This window comes from Callorhinus ursinus, unplaced genomic scaffold, assembly GCF_003265705.2.
Source record: "Callorhinus ursinus isolate GAN/ISIS: 27379988/994484 unplaced genomic scaffold, GSC_fseal_2.0 scaffold44, whole genome shotgun sequence".
Classification (NCBI taxonomy): Eukaryota; Metazoa; Chordata; class Mammalia; order Carnivora; family Otariidae; genus Callorhinus; species Callorhinus ursinus.
The window spans coordinates 4,506,523-4,529,062 of NW_027397106.1; the positions used below are offsets into that span (position 1 = coordinate 4,506,523).

General features: G+C 40.4%; 1 protein-coding gene across 1 annotated transcript in view; it reads left to right on the forward strand.

The window, feature by feature from the left end:
- Window positions 1-17,877, forward strand: part of FAM186A (family with sequence similarity 186 member A) — a 63,870-nt gene extending 45,993 nt beyond the window's left edge. The window contains exons 7-12 of the mRNA XM_073881865.1: window positions 1-1,153; window positions 1,373-2,638; window positions 6,328-6,520; window positions 9,344-9,495; window positions 10,712-10,894; window positions 17,810-17,877. Of these exons, the coding sequence (XP_073737966.1) occupies window positions 1-1,153; window positions 1,373-2,638; window positions 6,328-6,520; window positions 9,344-9,495; window positions 10,712-10,894; window positions 17,810-17,831 (2,969 nt within the window). The 3' untranslated portion in view covers window positions 17,832-17,877. The remainder of the gene's footprint in view (window positions 1,154-1,372; window positions 2,639-6,327; window positions 6,521-9,343; window positions 9,496-10,711; window positions 10,895-17,809) is intronic.
- The last annotated feature ends 4,663 nt before the right edge of the window (window positions 17,878-22,540 follow it).

Consider the following 22,540-nt stretch of genomic DNA (forward strand, 5'->3'; position numbering starts at 1 on the left):
CTCTCACCCCTCAGCAGGCTCAGGCACTGGGGATGACTCTCACCCCTAAGCAGGCTCAGGTACAGGGGATCACTCTCACCCCTGAGCAGGCTCAGGCACTAGGGATCACTCTCACCACTGAGCAGGCCCAGGCACTGGGGATCACTCTCACCCCTGAGCAGGCCCAGGCACTGGGGATCACTCTCACCCCTGAGGAGGCCCAGGCACTGGGGATCACTCTCATCCCTGAGCAGGCCCAGGCACTGGGGATCACTCTCACCCCTGAGCAGGCTCAGGTACAGGGGATCACTCTCACCCCTCAGCAGGCTCAGGCACAAGGGATCACTCTCACCCCTCAGCAGGCCGAGGCACAGGGGATCGCTGTCACCCCTGAGCTGGCCCAGGCACCTGGGATCACTCTCACCCCTCAGCAGGCCCAGGCACTGGGGTTCACTCTCACCCCTGAGCTGGCCCAGGCACCTGGGATCACTCTCACCCCTCAGCAGGCTCAGGCACAAGGGATCACTCTCACCCCTGAGCAGGCCCAGGCACCTGGGATCACTCTCACCCCTCAGCAGGCCCAGGCACTGGGGTTCACTCTCACCCCTCAGCAGGCTCAGGCACTAGGGATCACTCTTACCCCTGAGCAGGCCCAGGCACTGGGGATGACTCTCAGCCCTCAGCAGGCCGAGGCACAGGCGATGACTCTCACCCCTCAGCAGGCTCAGGCACTGGGGATCACTCTCACCCCTCAGCAGACCCAGGCACATGGCATCACTCTTACCCCTGAGCAGTTCAAAGCATTGGTGGTTACCCTCACACCTGAGAAATGCCAGAGCTTGGGTTTCACACTCACCCCTGGGAAAGTTGAGGCACAGGGGTCTCCTCTCACTGTTGCACAGGCCTGGGAATTGGGGGTTCCTATTACACTAGAAAGTGCCTGGTTGTCAGCTCTCACTCTTTCCCCTGAACAGACCCAAGCTTTAGGTGCCCCTCTCTCCTTAGAACAGGCTCAAGCATTAGGGGTTTCTTTCTTTCCAGAACACTTCTGGAAATTTGGAGTCCCTCTCACCTCAGATAAATTCCATTCTATAGAATCTCCCCTTGAACAAGTACAAACTTTGGGAGCCCCCTTCATCCCAGGACAATCCCATCCCATGGGTATTACTCTCATGTCTGAGGAGGACCAACAATCAAGTGAACAGACCTCACCACTTGGGGCCCATCCTACTCTAGAACATACCCTGAAAGTTGGGATCATTCCTGTTACTGATAAACCCATTATAGGTGCTCCTCACATTTCTAAACAGTTCCCCACATTGGCCCCTTCCAGTCTTAGATCATTTCAAAGATTGAACGCTTCTGTCCTCCCTGGGAAATCCATTACATCAAGCCCTAGGCAAGCCCCAGCATCTGTTCCTATTGCTGAGAAGTCCTCTGTATTGGAGGTCTCTTCTACTCCTTTGCAGATATCAGGGTCTCCTCTTTCCCAAGACCCTGGGAAATTGCTAGGAATGAGAATTCTTTCTGACCCTGGGAAGCTCCTGGCACCACAGACTTTTCCTTCCTCTAAACAGACCCTGGTTTCTGAAGGTCAATCCACCTCTGTTCAGTTTGTAGCACCAGAGGTCCCTCTGTCCCCTGGGAAGTTTGCACTGGAGACCCTTCTTAGTTCTAGAAAGTTCTTAAGAGACTCTTGGACCCCTCAGCTACCTCTGATATCAGAGGCCCCTCTGGCCCCCAGGCAGCCTCTTATATCTGGAGTCCCACTCTCCTCTGCACAGATTCCCAGTCTCTTGGCTCCTCTTTCCCCTAGGAAGCCCTTGGTTTCTGGGACCTCCTCTATCCTGGAATCTAGACCCCTAACACTCTCTGAGCAGCCCCAGGCATTCCAGCCCCCTCCTACCTATGAGCAATCTCTCTATCTACAAGTTCCTTCTACTCTTGGGCAGCATCATGCTTCCCCACTGTGGATCCCTCCCACCCCTGGGCATCCTCCAACACTATGGACCTCCCCAACCCCTGGGAAGCCCCAGAAAGATGTGTCTTCTTCTATATCTAAGAAAAGTAAGGAAAGATTGACAATTATTTCTTCTCTGAAATCTAAATCAGTCCCTTTTACTGCTAAGGACTTCCAAATATCAGAGGTCTCTGACAGTTCTGAAGAAATCCAGACATGCCATGATCCTATTGCCATGGAACAATTTAGAACATTTCAGTCCTATCTCACCGATTACAGGACACCAGTATCACAAACCCCTTACATTGGTGGGAGGGCCCTTCCCCCTCTCATGAAGCCTCTTACTATGAAACTACCCAAAACGTCACAAATTTCATCTTCTGAATGGGATCAGAAAACCCAGTTCCCCCCTATAGACAAGTCCTGGATACTGACTTCAGATTCAGTTACCAAGAAACCTAAGATGATGGTGTCCCCTTCCTCTCCCCAAGAGCTCAAAGAACAGAGGTATTTTGTTGATGTGGAAGCTCAGAGAAAGAACCTGATACTCTTGAATCAGGCCACAAAATCTTCTAGACTGCCTTCACAGCTACACGCAACAGCTAGGAATCTCATAATTGAAACACTTCATATGGACACAGTTCGGCTGGGATACCTATTTCGCAAGTACATTGCTTACAGGCTGATCCAGCGAGCAAGGTAGATGTAAATATTGAATGTCCAGTTTTCTGGTTTAGTCCTGATTTCAAATATCCTCTCTTCATTGTCCTATAAGTATATACATATCTGTCATATTAGATGTTCTAAAATATTATCTTATAGAAGGTCTGTGGTATGAAGCCTATTTAAGATACCAAAAGGAGATAAACTTTTTCAGAAATAAAAAATGTCATATAACATGATCTATTTCATCAATTTATATCTCTAGCTAAGATGTATTTTGTGGATCATGGTTGATCTCCAAAATACCAACTTTTTAAAAGCTTGCTTCCAATTATTCTAAACTTCTTTTTTTTTTTAAAGATTTTATTTATTTATTTGAGAGAGAATGAGAGAGAGAGAGCATGAGAGGGGGGAGGGTCAGAGGGAGAAGCAGACTCCCCGCTGAGCAGGGAGCCCAATGCGGAACTGGATCCCGGGACTCCAGGATCATGACCTGAGCCGAACGCAGTCACTTAACCAACTGAGCCACCCAGGCGCCCTCCAATTATTCTAAACTTCTAAGTATTCTTTTTTTAGCTGTTTCTTTTTTTTATTATGTTCAGTTAGTCACTGTATAGTACATAATTAGTTTTTGAAAAATTTCTAAGTATTCTAAATTTCTTTAATCTTCTTGGATTCGCCACAAGATGTATGATTCTTAAAATGGGAGATGGCAGGTTATATACAAGGTGTTGTCATGGCAACTTCGTTGCTGAACTGACATGGAGGATATAGGTCCTGGTCTTGATTTTTAAAAATTGCAGAAATAGGGAAAGTGACAATTGTCCTGCTACCCTTAGCACTTATGTTTGAGGTTACCAACCTATTATTTGGGGGCTATCTTTTACCTAATATTGTAAGATGCCAAACAAAAATCTATACTAGAAAAGGTTATCATTAATATTATTTATTATTATTTATAGATCATTAATTATAGGAACAACTTATATCATTTATTCAACAAACATTTATTGAATGTGGCAAGTATTGTATTAGAGTGCTCATGAAATTTACATTTTTGAGGACTGAATTAATTTGGGAACTAAGGTCTAGAACAAGGTACAAAACAGACTTATTCAAGATATAATCAAAACATTTATTTATTAATTATTCATTCTTTCAAAATTTTATTTGAATTCAAGTTAGTTCACATATAGCGTAGTATTAGTTTAAAGGTATTATTTAGTCATTCATCAGTTGCATACAACACCCAGGGCTCATTATATCAAGTGCTCTCATTAATGCCCATCACCCAATTACTCCATGCTCCCCACCCACCTCCCCTCAGTTTATTCCCTATATTTAAGTGTCTCTTATGGTTTGCCTCCCTCTCTGTATCTTATTTTTCCTTCCCTTCCCCTATGTTCATCTGTTTTGTTTCTTAAATTCCGCATATAAGTAAAATCTTATGGTATTTGTCTTTCTCTGACTGACTTGCTTTGCTTAGCATAACACACTCTAGTTCCATCCACATAGTTGCAAATGGCCAGATTTCATTCTTTTTGATGGCTGGGTAATATTCCATGACACACACACACACACACACACACACACACACACACCCCACATCTTCTTTATCCATTCATCAGTTGATGGACATTTGGGCTTTTTCCGTAATTTGGCTATTGTGATAATGTGGCAATAAACATGGCATGTGACCCTTTGAATCACTATTTTTTATCCTTTGGGTAAGTGCCTAGTAGTGCAATTGCTGGGTTGTAGGGTAGTTCTATTCTTAACTTTTTGAGAAACTTCTATACTGTTTTCCAGAGTGGCTGCACCAGTTTGCAATTCCCACCAAGAGTGCAAGAGGGTTTCCCTTTCTCCGCATCCTCACCAACATCTGTTGTTTCCTGAATTGTTCATTTTAGCCATTCTGACAGGTGAAGATGATATCTAATTGTAGTTTTGATTTGCATTTCCCTGATGATGAGTGACGTTGAGCATCTTGTCCTATGTCTGTTAGCCATTTGGATGTCTTCTTTGGAAAAATGTCTATTCATGTCTTCTGCCCATTTTTTAATGAGATTATTCGTTTTGGGGTTTGTTATTTTTTTTAAGTGGGCTCCATGCCCAATGTGGGGCTTAAACTCACAGTCCTGAGATTGAGAGTCACATGCTCTACCAACGAGCCAGCTAGACACCCCAGGTTCATTATTTTTAATAATATTTTGTACCTTATTTAGAAAGGCCCTCTCCACTCTGAGAAATATAAAAAAAATTCTAGGTTTCTTTTGGTACTTTTATGGTTGGTTATTAGTTTTTTTGTTTTACATTTAAGTCTCTGATTCACAACTTCCTGTTGAGAGATATGGATGTGACTTTTTTCCACATGGCTACCCAGTTGCCCCATCACTACTTACAAAATAATCTACCTTTTTCCCTACGGTTTGAATGTACCTTCATCACAGATTCTTGTATCATTTAGGTCCATATATAGACTTTCCATTATTTTTTGTTGATTGCATAGAGATGAGTCATTTCTATTTTTTATTATTCATTGTAGTTTTATTATTATGATGCGGAATCTTTGTGATAGTCATTAGTGCTATTTGCCAGGACTTTTCAATGAAATTTAAGCAGAACTGATATATGTCATTTCTGTGTTGAGCTTGTCATTGTTAGTTTGAGACCCTCCAGAGTCTCCTTTTCCTCTGACATAACCCACATTGTTCAAGGTGATGTCTGTTAAGATAGACTGTGTCCTTGAGAGTATACAATGAAGCTCACTCCCTAATGAACCATGATGGATTTGTAGTATGAGCAACAAGTAAAATTTTGTTGTTAGCCACTGAGATTTATATTCTTCTTTCTGAGAAAGTTGTACTTTCACTGGAATCCGCATTTTCAGTAAGCACCATCACCACCCCATCACCCCTGCCCAGATGATTCAGTCCAGGTGATCAGGGTCCACATTTTGAGAAATGCTGGTATTGTAGAAATAGAAAAGATTTGGGTTTGCTTCAAAATCTGATATTTATTAATTATGTAACTTCAGAAAATTACTTACCTTTGCTCAGATTCCTTTTCCTCTCCTGTAGAACAAAGATGGCAAAACACTATCTGTTCAGAAGGCTTAAACATGGTGGTATATATTATTGTGAAGAGAGAGAGTATATTTTTATGATTGTTCCTCAAGAGCCTATGCAACATCTTCCTATGAGGCCTTCTTTATTCTTCTTGTTAGTATGAATTATGCTCTTTTTGCTCCAACAGCATGTTTATATTTCTATTTAGCATTTATTTCATTCTCTTTGACATAGTTAATGTATTAGTCTCCTTTTCTGGCTTGTAAGTGCTTTGAAGGCAAGGACAATGCCTTTTTCACAATTGTATTAAGTGCTTTCTATATGTCTTATACATATCAATACCAAAATTTTAATATTAAAGTATATATTAAATAGATTTATATTAATAAATATATTAAAATATAAAACTATTAAAATAATAAGCAACACTATTATAACACTAAAAAACTCTAACATTAATGAAAACTTGACAGTCATAAAGATTTTTGAAAGCTTAGTCATATAAGAAACTAGATTAAGGCCTCATTAAGCAAGCCTCCCACCCCTATCACATCCCACTCTACTTACTAAGGATGAGAACTGAAAGTAACTAGGCCCAGGTTTGCTGAGTTAGGGTCAGTTGTTATATCAATCTCTTTCTTGTTAATTTTTTTCAAGAAACAACATAATCAGACGATTACAAGCCATCCAAAACACTGGGAAAGGTTATGAGACCCAGAAACTCTTCATAATGCTGAGCAGAATTGATGACTATCAGAAAAAGATGATGCAGGTCTGGACCAACAAGCAGAAGTCTTTAGAGCAGAAACGGAATCAGTGCCTGGGGAAAATGATGTTCTTATTTAACCAGGTAACTTGTTTTCTATTGCCCCTCCCTTGTAAGAAAAATGAAAGTGGTAAGCTTGGAAAATAACATTTACCTGGAGCTACCATTTTTATTAATCTCCTAGGGCTGCTGTAACAAATTACCACAAACCTGATGGCTTAAGACAACACAAATATATTCTCTTGCAGTTCTGGAGGCCTGTTCATGAAATCAAGGTGTTGGCAGGGTTGTTTCCTCCTGGAAGCTCTGAAGGAGAAATTTGTTTCATGCCTCTCTCCTGGACTCTGGTAGCTGCCGACAATCCTTGGCATTCCTTGGCTTGTAGCTGCATGACTCCAACCTTTGCCTCTGTCCTTCCCCTGGCCTTCTTCCCTGTGTGTCTTATGTCTTCTCTTCTGTCTCTTATAAAGCCATGTGTCATTGGATATAGGACCCACCTATTTAATCCAGGATGATCTCATCTTGAGATCCTTAATTACATCTATAAAGACCTTTTCCCCAAATAAGATCACATTCATAGATTCTGGGAAACATATCTTTAGAGGAGTTCACCAAGTAGGGTACCTGGCTGTCTCAGTCAGTGGAGGATGTGACTCTTGATCTTAGGGTTGTGGGTTCAAGCCCCACATTGGGTCTGGCGATCACTAAGAAATAAAATCTTAAAAAACAAAACAAAACAAAAAAAAAAACCCGGGGCGCCTGGGTGGCTCAGTCGTTAAGCGTCTGCCTTTGGCTCAGGTCATGATCCCAGGGTCCTGGGATCGAGCCCCACATCAGGCTCACTGCTCAGTAGGAAGCCTGCTTCTCCCTCTCACCCTCTCCCTGCTTGTGTTCCCTCTCTTGCTGTCTCTCTCTCTGTCAAATAAATAAATAAAAATCTTAAAAAAACAAACAAACCATCAGAAAGCAAAATTTAATAGAATGAGTTTACAATAAAGGAGTTAAAAGTTTATTTAACTTGCTTACATAGTACCAGGCATGGAAGATCCTGTTAAACTCTGACATCCACTCATTATGTCCCAGAGCTCGTCTGAGATAACCATTAGTATGCTTTTGGGAGTGACAGTGACCTTCTAAAAACTTATAAAGCTGAGATTAGAGTTCTTTGCTATGGGATTACATGCTCCCATTACATGCTCCAGCATGGAGTTCTAAAACATTCTTGGTGTTCTAGGAATATTTTATATCTATATATCCTTTTCTTTCACTAAATTAATTTATAAAATTACTTGAAGATTTAGAAGGTACAAAGAGATTTCTTATCATAGCTGATCCAAATCAGACATACTCTGAATTTTCCACAATAGTTATATTTCAAATATTAAAGCTCTTTGACCAAAAAAAGGATATTTTTGAGGTTTTGGTTTGGAAAATATGGCCAATGTATGTGGAATAAAGCAAGCTGAATTGGCAGTGTCATGAACTAACAGGAATCACATATCTAGGACATTTCAGAGGATGAATAAGGGTCTGGGATCAGGGGATCCACAATCTAGATGATGAAGTGGTTATCAAGGCATAAGAAGGGAGAGGAAAAAGCAAAAGGGAGAAGAGGGTAGAAATAAATAAATACCTTACACTGGTCAAGAGGTTGGTTCTCCTACCAGATTGTGTGGGTTCAAATCAGCTTTGCCGGGCGCCTGGGGAGCTCAGTTGGTTAAGCAACTGCCTTCGGCTCAGGTCATGATCCTGGAGTCCCGGGATCGAGTCCCGCATCGGGCTCCCTGCTCGGCGGGGAGTCTGCTTCTCCCTCGGACCCTCCCCCCTCTCATGCTCTCTCTCAAATAAATAAATAAAATCTTTAAAAAAAAAAAAAAACAAATCAGCTTTGCCACATATTAGCTAAGAGACCTTGGGGAAGGTCTAAATTTTTTCTGAGCTTCAGATCTCCAAATGTAAGATGAGGATAATAACAGTACCCACCTCATAAGATTGCTGTACATACCAAATGATTTAATATATAAAAAGCATGTAACATTCAGCATGTATTCAGTAAGTGTTAGCTATCATTAGATTTGCATAGTGCTTCACAATTTATGAGGTGCTTCCATATATATTATCTTATCCAACACTCACAACAACCCTGTGTTATTATCCTTGTTTTAGAAATGAGGAGGGGGCACCTGGGTGGCTCAGTCGTTGGGCATCTGCCTTCGGCTCGGGTCATGATCCCAGGGTTCTGGGATCGAGCCCCGCATCGGGCTCTCTGCTCAGCGGGAAGCCTGCTTCTCTCTCTCCCACTCCCCCTGCTTGTGTTCCCTCTCTCGCTGTCTCTCTCTGTTAAATAAATAAAATCTTAAAAAAAAAAGAAAAGAAAAGAAATGAGGAGAAAGGTGCAGATAAAATTAGCAACTACCGCAGTCACAGGAAATGAGAGGACTAGAACTACAGCTTATGCAAGACCAATGGGTTTTTCTGTTTGTTTGTTTTTTGAAGATTTATTTATTTATTTGAGAGAGAGAGAGCAAGCAGGAGAGTGTGGGGGAGAGGGGCAGAGGGAGAGGGCATCTTAAGCAGACTCTATGCTGAGTGCGGGGCCCTACCCAGGGCTTGATCCCACAACACTGAGATCATGACCTGAGCCAAAACCAAGAGTCAGATGCTTAACCGACTGTGCCACCGAGGCTCCCCAGGACCAGTGTTTTTATATAACATAGTGGCACCTCTGAAATTGTGTGTTGGAAGTGGAAGTATGATTGGAGGAAGAGAGAAAGAGGATGGAGAAAAAGGATTTGCAAGTCCATGGAAAATAAAGAGTCATAGTTTAGCTAGCGCCAGCTCAGATCTTCCTAAAGACTCTGACCTTTTTCTCCCCATGGTTTCCTTTTCTGATTTATTTATTTTTAGCTTCAAGGGATGTATAAATTGAATCTTAGTCAACCTATCCCTTTGATCATCGACAAAAAGCAGATACCTGCCTCTACCAAATTTGTCCAACAGCCATTCCTAGAGCTGCTAATAGAAGATGACAGAAAGTCTGACACATTCAAGAAATTTCGGTATGTGCTTGAAAAAGACTGATATTAAACCTTCTTTGGATGATATGTTGGACCTAATACTGGTTTTTTCCTGCCCAAGAGTTTCCCCTTCCCCACAATTATGATATGGTGCAGTAGAGAGTCTAAAGTAGCATAGATTTTCTTAGCCAATTCAACAAGAAGCTTATTTATGTATATTTCTACTTTAACATCTAATTTTGAGTTCCTTTAAAAAAAAATGATGCTGGTCTGCTCCTTGTCTGCTCTTTTCCAGGAATGATGTAAGTCCAGTTTTCCCTTTAGTGGCTAGCTCCCCTTTGTAACATTCCCAAGACAGGGGCTCTCTTGTTCCTACAGGTGACATGACAATTATGGTCCTGGAGGGAGATAAGCTGATGACATCCCTTCCTTATAATGTGTCTTGGGTGCTTCATCTCACATGCAGGGGCTTACCCCAAAGATTCACCTAGGTATCTATTTTTCCATGTCATTAATCGTGAATGCTAAAGACTTCAAATACACAGTTCAACCAGGCAGAACTTTTTGAATAAAGTGTTAGAATTCTTTTATCACACTTTTGAACTTATATCTAACTGAATCATAACTAGTGTCAATAGATTTTTTCCAGATGAAAGATTAATTTCATTAATCATGTGAGGACATACATTTATAGATTTGTGGAACATTTATTAATATGTTATATTCTATTTGAATTTGAATTGTTTTACTTTTGCTCAATTAATAAATTAGTTCAACTTCAAAAAAATTAAATAAATTAAAAAATAAACCTGGTCTTGTAAAAAAAAAAAATGAAACTGATTTTCCCTACCATGAAACAAATTATTTTAACTGAATGAAGAAACTTAGAAACATTACTTTTTTCCTGTTTTAAAAAAAAGAAGGTAGGAGCTTTGGGAAGGAAGGGGAAAAGAACATTTCTGGGAAAAAAAACAGTCTAGATATGGTCTATAAAGCTAAGAAGATAGTTTAAAATAGATTACTAAGTGAAGTCATGAAAATGCAGCTTTCAGGGAAGAAAAAAAATTTTTTCAGCAAATTCTGCTATTTTAATCCATCTCTCAGTCAAAGGGGGCATAGCTAATGTTCTTCAGTGCCAGAGAGGACATTATAGGACAAGACAGTGGGGAAGAGAAAAGGGGAAAATAAGATTCATACATTTTAATTGGATATGGAGTTCAGGAGAGTTTGGCACTTTCAAGTGTCTCTGATTCTCTAGACAAGAAGACCAAATAGGAGCTATCTGGAATGCTGATCTGTCAACTTCAAGCTACCCAATAACAGAGAAGATATCAATAAATTCACTCTGGGCCCAGCTGGGTGGGTACCCAGATATTCCTATGCTACTCCAGTTAGATGTTCAGTCTACCTTCAGAAAATCTCTTGCATCCATTAAATCACAGTAAGTAAAGGGATGGGAGCACTTTGGTAATGGGGCCTTTGGTCATATACCTTCTGTTTCCCTAACTTGACCTTACCTTACAGCACCAGGGAGTGACCAAAAGCAGGTGCTTGGTATGAAGTTAGACATTACCTTTTCCAGATGCCATATAAATAGAAGTATACAGTATGTAACCTTTCGAATCTGGCTTTTTTCACTTAGCGTAACTCCTGTGAGATTCAGCTATATATGTATCACTAATTCATTCCTTTTTATTTACTGATTGATACTATTCCATTGTATGGCTGTACCACATATTTTCATCCATTTACCAAGTGAAAGACATTTAAGTTGTTTTCAGGGTTGGGCAATTATAAATAAAACTGCTATAAAAATTCCAGGTGTTTTTTTTTTAAGATTTTATTTATTTATTTGAGAGAGAGAGCAAGGAGAGCACAAGCAGGGGGAGCGGCAGGCACAGGGAGAGGGAGAAGCAGGCTCCCTGCTGAGCAGGGAGCCCAATGTGGGGCTTGATCCCAGGACTCTGAGATCATGACCTGAGCCGAAGGCAGATGCTTAACTGACTGAGCCACCCAGGCACCATATAAACAGGTTTTGGGATGAATGTAAGTTTTCACTTCTCTTCGATAAACACCCAGGAGTGAGACTGATGGGTTAGATAAGTGTTATGTTTAACTTTTATAAGAAATTGCCAAGCTATTTTCCAAAGTGACGTTTCATCTCTACATTTATTCAGCAGGGCTAGTTCTTGCCCTGCCTCTGAATGAAAACTTAGTTGGTTCTGTGACATTTCTGACAACTTCATAGTAATATGTTTATCTGGTTAGTAAAATGTCCAGAACCATGTGTAAATAAACCTTTGTTTTGTTTTAAAGTTGAGGCTTCTAGGGCGCCTGGGTGGCTCAGTTGGTTAAGCGACTGCCTTCGGCTCAGGTCATGATCCTGGAGTCCCGGGATCGAGTCCCACAACGGGCTCCCTGCTCAGCAGGGAGTTTGCTTCTCCCTCTGACCCTCTTCCTTCTCGTGCTTTCTATCTCTCATTCCCTCTCTCTCAAATAAACAAATAAAATCTTTAAAAAATAAATAAATAAAGTTGAGGCTTCTATCTTCCAGCTAAGACTATTAAAACTTATAGTCAGAGAAGGAGGATATGAACACCTTCTTTTTTCTGGCCTACTGCTTCTGTTCCTACTTTTCTAGCTTGCTACTATGGGACCCTTTAGGGATTAGAGCTCTGGAGAAGAGAGAGAAATGGAAAGTTCTTATTGACTATTACTGTTGTGTTTTCTAACATCATTTTTTCCTGGATGTGGCAGATTCCTAAAGCTGACTCTTTCATGAGGTACTTTGGTCAGTTCCTTGGAGATTGCCATCACTGGAGATCTCTTATCTGCAAATTTCTTGATATTGTCAAATATATTTCTATTCTGGGGCGTCTAGGTGGCTCAGTCAAGCATCCAACTCTTGATTTCAGTTCAGGTCATGATCTCAGAGTTGTGAGATCGAGCCCCACATCAGGATCCATGCTTCTCTCTCCCTTCCCTCTCCTCCTCCCCCAGTTGCACTCACTCTCTAAAATATATATATATATATATATATATATATAATTTCTATTCCAACTGGTTGTTGACATTTGTGATACCTCCAGCTTTTCTCTGCTGAGTCTGCTGAGATGTGTTTGCATATTTATACAGCCTTCCTGGACAGAATCCATGACAACCCTATGCCATCTTTCTTGGGTAGATGTATATATATGGCCCACATCTAGTCTACAGGAAACAGTGGAGCTTACTTTGTCCCGGTAAATTCTGAGGTTGAAAGCTTATCCCAATGCAGCAGCAGCCTCTTCTTTGCTTCTACTGTTAGTGCAGCTAGCCAATCAATCACTGCCTTAGCCTTTTTTAGGGATTGAATCAGGCCCCATTCTATAGGCCTCCAAAATGCAGGGGACTGTGGTAAATTCTTAGGGTAGAGAAAGGATAGGAGTGCTCTTAAAATCTTCTCCTTGACCATTTCATACTCTGAGAATGAGTTAAAAGATTAAGAGTCAATTACTTTGTGGGCACCTGGGTGGATCAGTCCGTTAAGCAATTGCCTTCAACTCTGGTCATGATCCCAGGGTCCTGGGATCGAGCCCCGCATTGGGCTCCCTGCTTGCAGGTAGACTGCTTCTCCCTCTCTTTCCCACTTGTACTTTCTCTCACTATCTCTCCCTCTGTCAAATAAATAAATAAAATCTTTTAAAAAAAGAGTCAATTACTTTGTAAATCCCAGTTTAGCACTCCTCTTTGAAATCTGGTATCTATTGTTAGGGTTTCCAGATTTAGCAAATAAAAATATAGGACACCCAGGTAAATCTGAATTGCAGATAAACAAAAATGATTTAGGGGCGCCTGGGTGGCTCAGTCAGTTAGGCATCTAACTTCAGCTCAGGTCATGATTTCAGGGTCCTGGGACCAAGCCCCGTGTTGGGGTCCCCACTTGGCAGGGAGTCTGCTTGTCCCTCTGCCCCTCCCCCAACTCATGCACATGTGCACGTGCTCTCTCACTCAAATAAAGTATTTTTTTAAAAAAACAGAAGTGATTTAGTATAACTATGGTCCATGCAATTTTATACTTATACTAAAAACTTATTTGTTGTTCATCTAACATTCAAATTTAACCAGGCATCCTGTATTTAATCTGGCAACCTTTCCATTGTGCTTGTCAAAACATTTTCATGTGCTACTACATACAAAATATGTATTAGGAGTTTCCAACTTGTATAGTTAGATGCCTGAAAACTTTCAGAGTAGGAGATGGTAAAAACAGTGAAAAAATTAAGACATTATAGAAAATAGGAGAACTGAAGTCTTGGATTTTTGCTATTTTTTCACTAAAAATAGAAACAAAATATGCAGTCTTAAGACATCTTAAATTAGTAATAATGGGCACTATATGATCAATTACTATTTGCCATCCTCCCCTTTTTTTCCCCACTAGAATCTCTTCAAGGTCTTCCTCCCTCAAAAAGGATTATATTTGTTTTACTTTATGGAAGTTAAAGTATAAACCAAGAGACTTTCTTTCCCTCTGGGTTTAGTTATTTCTACCATCCTTTAGATCTCAGTTATTCTGAGCTAACTCCTCCCTATATGCTCCCACAGTATCTTGTAATTAACAGTATCCTAGCACTTACCATTCTATATTGTGATTGCCTCATTACTTACCTGCCCTGATTTTAGACAATATGTTTTAGAGAGATTAGTTTTGTTGAACTGACTCTACTTTTGCTCTGCCTGCTTTCCTTTCAAAAATATTTACTGATTACTTAGTATGTACCAGGTACTACAACTAGGCACTGAGATACAATATGTGGGAAGGGTTTAGGAGATCATAGATGCCAGGCAGAAGGAAAAAATATGTGTAAAGATCCAGGGCCAATAGCATATTGCTTCGTTTGTCTCCTAAAACAAAAACAAAAACAAAACTAAAATAAACAATACCTCCCCCTATTGCTCAGTTCCCCTTCTTCCTATTTCCAATAGAGGTGACTGGAACTAAAATTTCTCTTCCGGCCTGGAATTACTGCTTGGAGCTACTGCAATCTTTGGTAATCCTGTGATAACCACAGGATAATAAGACAATACACCAGGAATACAGAGAAGGAAAATAAATAAAACCCTGACCTTGATCCACATCAAATTGCTAGAACAACCCTGAGTATACCTGCCTCTGGGCTTTTGTTAAGTGAGCAATAAATGGCCTTATTTGCAACCATTCTTAGTCAGGGATTACAGTGATTAGCAGGTGATTACAATACACCAGGGCTACCTATAGTCATGTGAGCTTGAAAAGAATGTGTAACCTGCTATTTTTTTAAAGATTTTTTTATTTATTCACTTGAGAGAGAAAGAGACAGGGACAGAGAGGGAGAGCACGAGCAGGGGGAGCGGCAGGCAGAGGGAGAAGCAGGCTCCCTGCTAAGCAAGAAGCACAATGCAGGACTCAATCCCAGGACCCTGGGATCATGACCTGAGCCAAAGGCACACGCTTAACTGACTGAGCCACCCAGGCACCCCGTAACCTGCTATTGTTGGATAAAGTAGTCCAGAGATGTCAATTATATCCAGTTGATTGATGGTGCTGTTGAATTTAACTATATCCTTAATAATTTTCTGCCTGCTGTATCTGTCCACTTCCTATTGAGTGTTAAAGTCTCCAACTATAACAGAGGATTCACCTGTTTCTCCTTGCAGTTCTATCAGTTTTTGCCTCCTATAGTTTGATGCTCTATCGTTAGACAAAACATTAAGGATTATTATGTCATCTTGGAGTATTGACCCCTTTATCATTATTAGATACCCTTCTTTATCCCTGATAACTTTCCCTGCTCTGAAGCCTACTCTGTCTGAAATTAATATAACTACTCCTTTCTTTTGATTAGTGTTATCATGGTATTTTTTTCCTATCCATTTACTCTACGTGTCTCTATATTTATTTATTTTTAAGATTTTATTTATTTATGAGAGAGAGAGAAAGAGCACATAGATGAAGGGTGGGGCAGAGGAGAGAATCTTTAAGTAGACTCTGCACTGAGCATGGAGCCTGCTTCGGGGCTCCATCCCACAACTCACAAGACCATGACCTGAGCCAAAAACAAAAGTCAGACACTTAAATGACTGAGCCACCCAGGCACCCCTCTTTATATATAAAGTCAGTTTCTTGTAGACAACATATATTTAGGTCTTGGTTTTGGATACACTCCGATAATCACTTTTAATTGGTGTACTTAGATCATTATCGTTTAAGGTGATTATTGATATATTTGGATTAATATCTACCATATTTGTTATTGTTTTCTATTTACTGCCTTTGTTCTTTTGTCTTTCACACTTTTTCTGTATTTTGTAGTTTTAATTGAGATTTTAAAATTCCATTTTCTGCAGTTCTTGGATATTTGTTTTCTTCAGCCTTTTTTTTTTCTTTGCTTTTCAGTTTTGGAAGTTTCTATTACCATATCCTCAAGCTCAGAGATTCTTTCTTAGCCATAGCCAGTCTAATAATGAGGCCATCAAAGGCATTCTTCATTTGTTAGTGTTCTTGATCTCTAGCATTTCTTTTTGTTTGTTTCTTAGAATATCCATCTCTCCACTTACATTATTTATCTGTTCCTTTATGTTGTCCACTTTTTCCATCAAAGTCCTAAGCCTATTAATCATAGTCATTTTAAATTCCCAGTATGATAATTCCAACATCCCTACCATATCTGACTCTGGTTCTGATGCTTGTTCAGTCTCCTCAAACTATGTTTTCTGCCTTTTGGTATGCTTGTAATTCTTGTTAAAATCCAGACATGATGTACTAGGTGAAAGGAACTCTGGCAAATAAGCCTTTAATGGTGTGGTGTAAGGTATGGGAGAAGGGGAAACATTGTATAGTCCTATGATAAGGTCTCAAGTCTTTTGAAGAGCATATGCATCTAGTCTGTGAACTTCACCAGTGCTTCTCAATATCCCCCACTCCCACCTTTGGTGGCACAAGATGGCTAGAGGAAGCTGGAATCGGGTATTTCTCTTCTGTCACATAGAAGGCTAGAGTTGAGGTATTTACCTTCTTTCAAATAAGTCAGGCCCTAATGAAACCCCCATAGGTTAGACTTTGGTAAAACAGTTTCTCTTGAGGGCAGAACTTAAGAAGAACAGTATGGTCTGGTATTTTTCAAAATGGTTACTTTCCCCTTTCTCCTGAGAGAAACATGAGGGAATTTTTCTCCAGTCTTCACTGTGAGGACCTGATCTAGAGATCCCTTTGACTGGGACCCCTGGAGTTTTGAACTCTCAGACTTGTTCATACTGAGCCTCCTGCAATTCATCAATTAAAGTGTAAGTTTTCAGGGCACTTGGGTGGCTCATTTGGTTGAGCATCTGCCTTCGGCTCAGGTCATGATCCCAGAGTCCTGGGATCAAGCCCCCATTGGGTTCCCTGCTCAGCAGGGGGCCTCCTTCTCCCTCTCTCTCCCTCTCTCAAATAAATAAAATCTAAAAAAAAAAGTGTAAGTTTTCTACCAGGCACTGGTTCCTGCAGAATTGTCTGCTCCTGGGTTTCTGTTCCAGGAAGCTGTGATTCTCTGTATCGCCTGTCTATCTCTCCAATCTGGGGAGCAATGGTTTGTCCTGTGGCCTCCCTTCTCTGAAGGATCTAAGAAGTTGCTAGTTTTCAGTTTGTTCAACTTTTTACATGTTGTTAGGATGGAGTAGCAACTTCTTGCATGTATTTTTCAAAAGATTTCTGTGCACTTGCTTTAGGTTGCAAAACTGTGCTCCTATGGAACATGTTTTTTAACCTGCTTAAGTATTTCACTTGACAGTACATCTTTAAAATTTTTCTATGGTAATATAGACTTACATCATCATTTTTGTTGACGGCATGATATTCATTGTATAGTTCTATCACAATTTATTGAACTGTCCTACTGATAGACGTTTCACATTTTTCAATATTACAAACAATGCTGCAGCAAATATCCTTGCATAAGTTTGTATACTTATATGGTGATTTCCCCATGAAAATTCCATTAAAATAATATTAATTTTTTTCCAATTACAAAAGTAAGGCATGTTCATCATAGAAAATTTGAAAAATACAGAGAAGTCCATGACCAGAAATAACCATTGTCAATATTTGGTCATGTTCTAACATTAGGTTTAAGAAGACTGTCTAATAAATAATAAGCTATTGCCAAGCCCTGCTCTTCCTGGGAGACATTCTGCCTTAATAAGGTGATTTTTATAAATAGAGATTACACATCAATTTTACTAGTTTAACTTTGTGAGTTCTGGAGGCACTCTTATTTTCCATATGAATCATTTATATTCCTACAAATGTATTTAAGCGCAATTTGTAATAAGATTAATTTTCTTGTCTTGTTTCCAGGTTTAAGAAGATTCCCAAGTGACTGTAAAATTAAACACAAGCATGTTGAAAGTAAATTTCAGTGTTGCAGTAAAATTCCTGTTTTGCTCTTTCATGTATATGCATTGCTTTGCCTATTTTTTTTTAAGATTCTATTTATTTATTTGAGAGAGAGAGGGCATGAGCAGGAAGAGAGGCAGAGAGAGAGGAAGACTCCCCACTGAGCAGGGAGCCTGATACAGGACTCTATCCCAGGACCCCAAGACCAAGACCCCAGCCAAAGCCAAAAGCCAGATGCTTAACCAACTGAGTCACCCAGGCACCCCCAACTGCTTTGCCTATGCTGTGCTTTTACATTCTGCCTATTGTTCTCTAGGTTAAACATCTTCATTTCCAGACTATTAATATGAGCACTCAAGAAAGAATATTGTTGGGCGCCTGGGTGGCTCAGCTGGTTAGGCGACTGCCTTCGGCTCAGGTCATGATCCCGGAGTCCCGGGATCGAGTCCCACATCGGGCTCCCTGCTCGGCAGGGAGTCCGCTCCTCCCTCTGACCCTCTTCCCTCTCGTGCTCTCTATCTCTCATTCTCTCTCTCTCAAATAAATAAATAAAATCTTAAAAAAAAAAAAGAAAGAATATTGTTTGCTCTAGATTATTAGAAACACAAAACAAACACTGTGGTAGGCTGTCATAAAAGGGACATAATATGGCCACTGACATGATGGCAAAGTGGCACAGTCTACCTCCCAGAACCTAAACCCAAAGATGCCTCAGAAATAAGAAATGAATGGATATTAAAAAAGAGAGAGAGAGAGGGGTGCCTGGGTGGTTCAGTCAGCTAAGTGGCTGCCTTTGACTCAGGTCGTGATCCCAGGGTCCTGGGATCAAGCCCCATGTCTCTCTCCCTGCTCAGCAGAGAGCCTGCTTCTCCCTCTCCCTACCACTCTGCCTACTTGTGCTCTCTTTCTGTCAAATAAATAAATAAAATCTTTAAAAAAAAAAAAAAAAAGAGGGGCGCCTGGGTGGCTCAGTCGTTAAGCGTCTGCCTTCGGCTCAGGTCATGATCCCAGGGTCCTGGGATCAAGCCCCGCATCGGGCTCCCTGCTCCGCGGGAAGCCTGCTTCTCCCTCTCCCACTCCCCCTGCTTGTGTTCCCTCTCTCACTGTGTCTCTCTCTGTCAAATAAATGGATAAAATCTTTTAAAAAAAAATTTAAAAAAAAGAGAGAGAGAAGAAAACCAGCAGAAACCCCTGCAGGGTCAGAAGGTGATTGTGATTTGGTAAAGAAGGGAAATAGTAGCCCTGTACAGAGGAAAGCCAGGCTCCAAACATGGGGAGTGAATTTGCAGAGAAATTTTGAGTTGGGCTCTACCCCTCAACATTGCCCAGACTCAGATCACCGCCTTCCCTATCAGCCCTACCACAAGAGTGGAAAGCAGATTCATAGGGGAACAGTATTGGGATGTAGAGTAAAACAAGCACAGTAAACGCTGACTTAACCAATAAGCATCAAAGGACTTCCTCCTACCTCACCCAACCCACAGACCTTCTTTTCATCCAGAGGACTAGATGATACATTCTTAGAAAAGAAAAAGCCTAGGGTAAGATACAGGGAGGTTCGCTAAAGGGCAAAGCCTCCTGATGAGAATGAGGATGTTCAAAGTCGGAACACTGCTCACCAGGGGTGGCACAGCTAAGGCTTAGGTTTTGATTCCTCCCACTCCTTTCTCCATCCATTACCTACCAAGATGACTGATAATTGATACCCATGAGGGAAAATGACTTCACAGGGAAAAATAACTAGAAAATTAGAAAGGCAATAAACTAAATAACCTACTCTAGATGACAAGAATTAATAGAATACATGCCAAATAAATGTCCCTAAAGAGGATACTGATAATGAAGCAGACACAATTATAAAGAAACAGGTAGGATTACTGAATATTCAAAACACTGTTGAAATAAACTCATTAGATGACATAAACAGCAAAATGGACAGAGCCCAAGATCAGGTCAAGAAATGTTTCCAGAAGGGACACCTGGGTGGCTAAGTCGGTTAAGCGGCTGCTTTCAGCCCAGGTCATGATCCCAGGGTCCTGGGATTGAGTCCCACATCAGGCTCCTTGCCCAGCAGGGAACCTGCTTCTCCCTTTCTCTCCCTCTGCTTGTGCTCTCTCTGTCAAATAAATAAAATCCTAAAAAAAAAAAAAGTTTCCAGAAGACATTGAGAAGGAATTAGAGATGAAAAATATAAAAATTAAGAAATATAGAGGCTAGACATAGAAATATCAGCATTTCTATAATAGGAGTGCTAACAGGAGAGAAAAAAGTAAATGGAGGGAAGATGATACATGAAAAAAAGTGAGGACTTCCAAAGAAAGATTGATACTGAAAGGGTATACGGGGTGATAAATAGGGTTGATATGGGAAAATGAATACTTACTGATATTTTAATGAAATTTAAGAACTCCAAAGGCAAAGAGAAAATTGTAAAACCTTTCTAAGAAGAGCAGCTCACCAATAAAGAAAATCAATCAGAATGTGTCAGACTTCTCAAGAGCAACATTAGGAGCAAGAAAGCAATGAAGAAATATTTTCAAAATATTAAAAACAGAAACTTTTTAAAGATTTTATTTATTTATTTATTTGTCCAAGAGAGAGAGAGAGAGAGAAATTTAAGAACTCCAAAGGCAAAGAGAAAATTGTAAAACCTTTCTAAGAAGAGCAGCTCACCAATAAAGAAAACCAATCAGAATGTGTCAGACTTCTCAAGAGCAACATTAGGAGCAAGAAAGCAATGAAGAAATATTTTCAAAATATCAAAAACAGAAACTTTTTAAAGATTTTATTTATTTATTTATTTGTCCGAGAGAGAGAGAGAGAGAGAGAGAGAGAGAGAGAGAGACTGAGAGCACAAGCAGGGGGAGTGGCAGGCAGAGGGAGAAGCAGGCTCCCTGCTGAGCAAGGATCCTGATGTAGGACTCAATCCCAGGACTCTGGGATCATGACCTGAGCCAAAGGCAGACACTTAACCAACTGAGCCACCCAGGCATCCCTAAAAACAGAAACTTTGACTCTAAAATTTTATATTCAGCTGAACTATCAATTAAATGTGAAGGTACAATAAATATATTCTCAGACCTTCAAGGTCTCAGCAGATCATCATAAAGACCCTATGAAAATATTCCTGGAGGAAGTAATCTATCAAAAATTTTAGGAAATGCTATAAAATATAAGATGAGAAAATAACTTCCTAAGGTTTACTGTCTAAAAATAAAAAAAATATTGTCTGGGTGGCTCAGTCAGTTAACTATCAGACTCTTGTTTTCAGCTCAGGTTGTGATCTCGGGCTATGGGATCGAGCCCTGCATTGGGCTCCATGCTCAGCAGGGAGTCTGCTTGAAATTTTCTCTCTCCCTTTCTCTCTGCCCCTCCTCCGACTTGTGCTCTCTCTTCCTCTCTCTCTGGAATGGATGAATAAATCTTTAAAAAAAAAAAAAAAAGCAGGGGGCTCCTGGGTGGCTCAGTCGGTTAACCTGCTGACTCTTGATTTCAGCTCAGGTCATGATCTCAGGTCCTGGGATTGAGTCCCACATAAGGCTCTGCCCTCAGTGGGGAGTTGGCTTGGGGTTTTCTCTCTCCCACACCCTCTGCCCGTCTTCCTGCTGGTGCTCTCTCTCTCTCAAATAAATAAATATTTTTTTAAAAAGTCATTTTAGGGGCACCTGGGTGACTCAGTCTGTTAAGCATCCACCTTCAGCTCAGGTCATGATCCCAGAGCCCTGGGATCGAGCCCCACATTGGGCTTCCAGCTCAGTGGGAAGGCTGCTTCTCCCTCTGCCCCTCCCCCATCCATGCGCTCTCGAGCTCTCAAGCTCTCGAGCTCTCTCACTCACTCTCTCTCTCTCAATAAATAAAATCTTAAAAAAAAAAGGCATTTTATACACATACATACACACCCCAGATATAACAAAGTAGGGCACAGAATGCAATATCCAGAGATAGGGAAGAGTCCATGTGTTAAAGTATTTATCCTACTAAGGAGGAAGATACAGATAGGTATTGATAAATTTCATAAATTAAGGGAAAAAATACAAGTAAATCCCTTAACAAGTTAGGGATAACCAATGAAAAACAAATATAAAATGCATGCCTTTCAAACCCATAGATAAAACTGATTTATCCAAGGAAATGAACAAGAAGCAAAAGAGAGAGAAAATTTAAACAGTTCTAACATAGAAGTAATTTATTAGTTAAACACACCAAAGAAAAGATAAAATTCTCAGATTGAATTAAAAAACAAAATCTAGCAGTATTAATGTCTATATGAGACACATTTAAAAGAAAGGTTGGACAAGTTAGAACAAAAAGATGGGAAAAGGCAACTATGAACCAAAAGAAAGCCAAGCAGATGTCTAATATCAGACCAAAAATAGAATTCAAGGCAAAAAGCATCATTAAGGGCAAGGAGAGACAATAGATAAAGAACATGTAATATACAGAAAATATAATGCATCTATATTAACGTAGATGCTTATTACAATATAACTTCAAAATATACAAAATAGTAACTGACCCCTGGCTCTCCCTGCAGCCCTCTAAAATGATGTCTATTTTTTTAGAGCAGGAGGAGGGGCCAAGGGAGAGGAAGAAAGAATCTTAAGCAGACTCCATGCCCAACACAGAGCCCAATGCACGGCTCAATCTCACAACCCTGAGATCATGACCTGAGCAGAAACCAAGACTTGGATG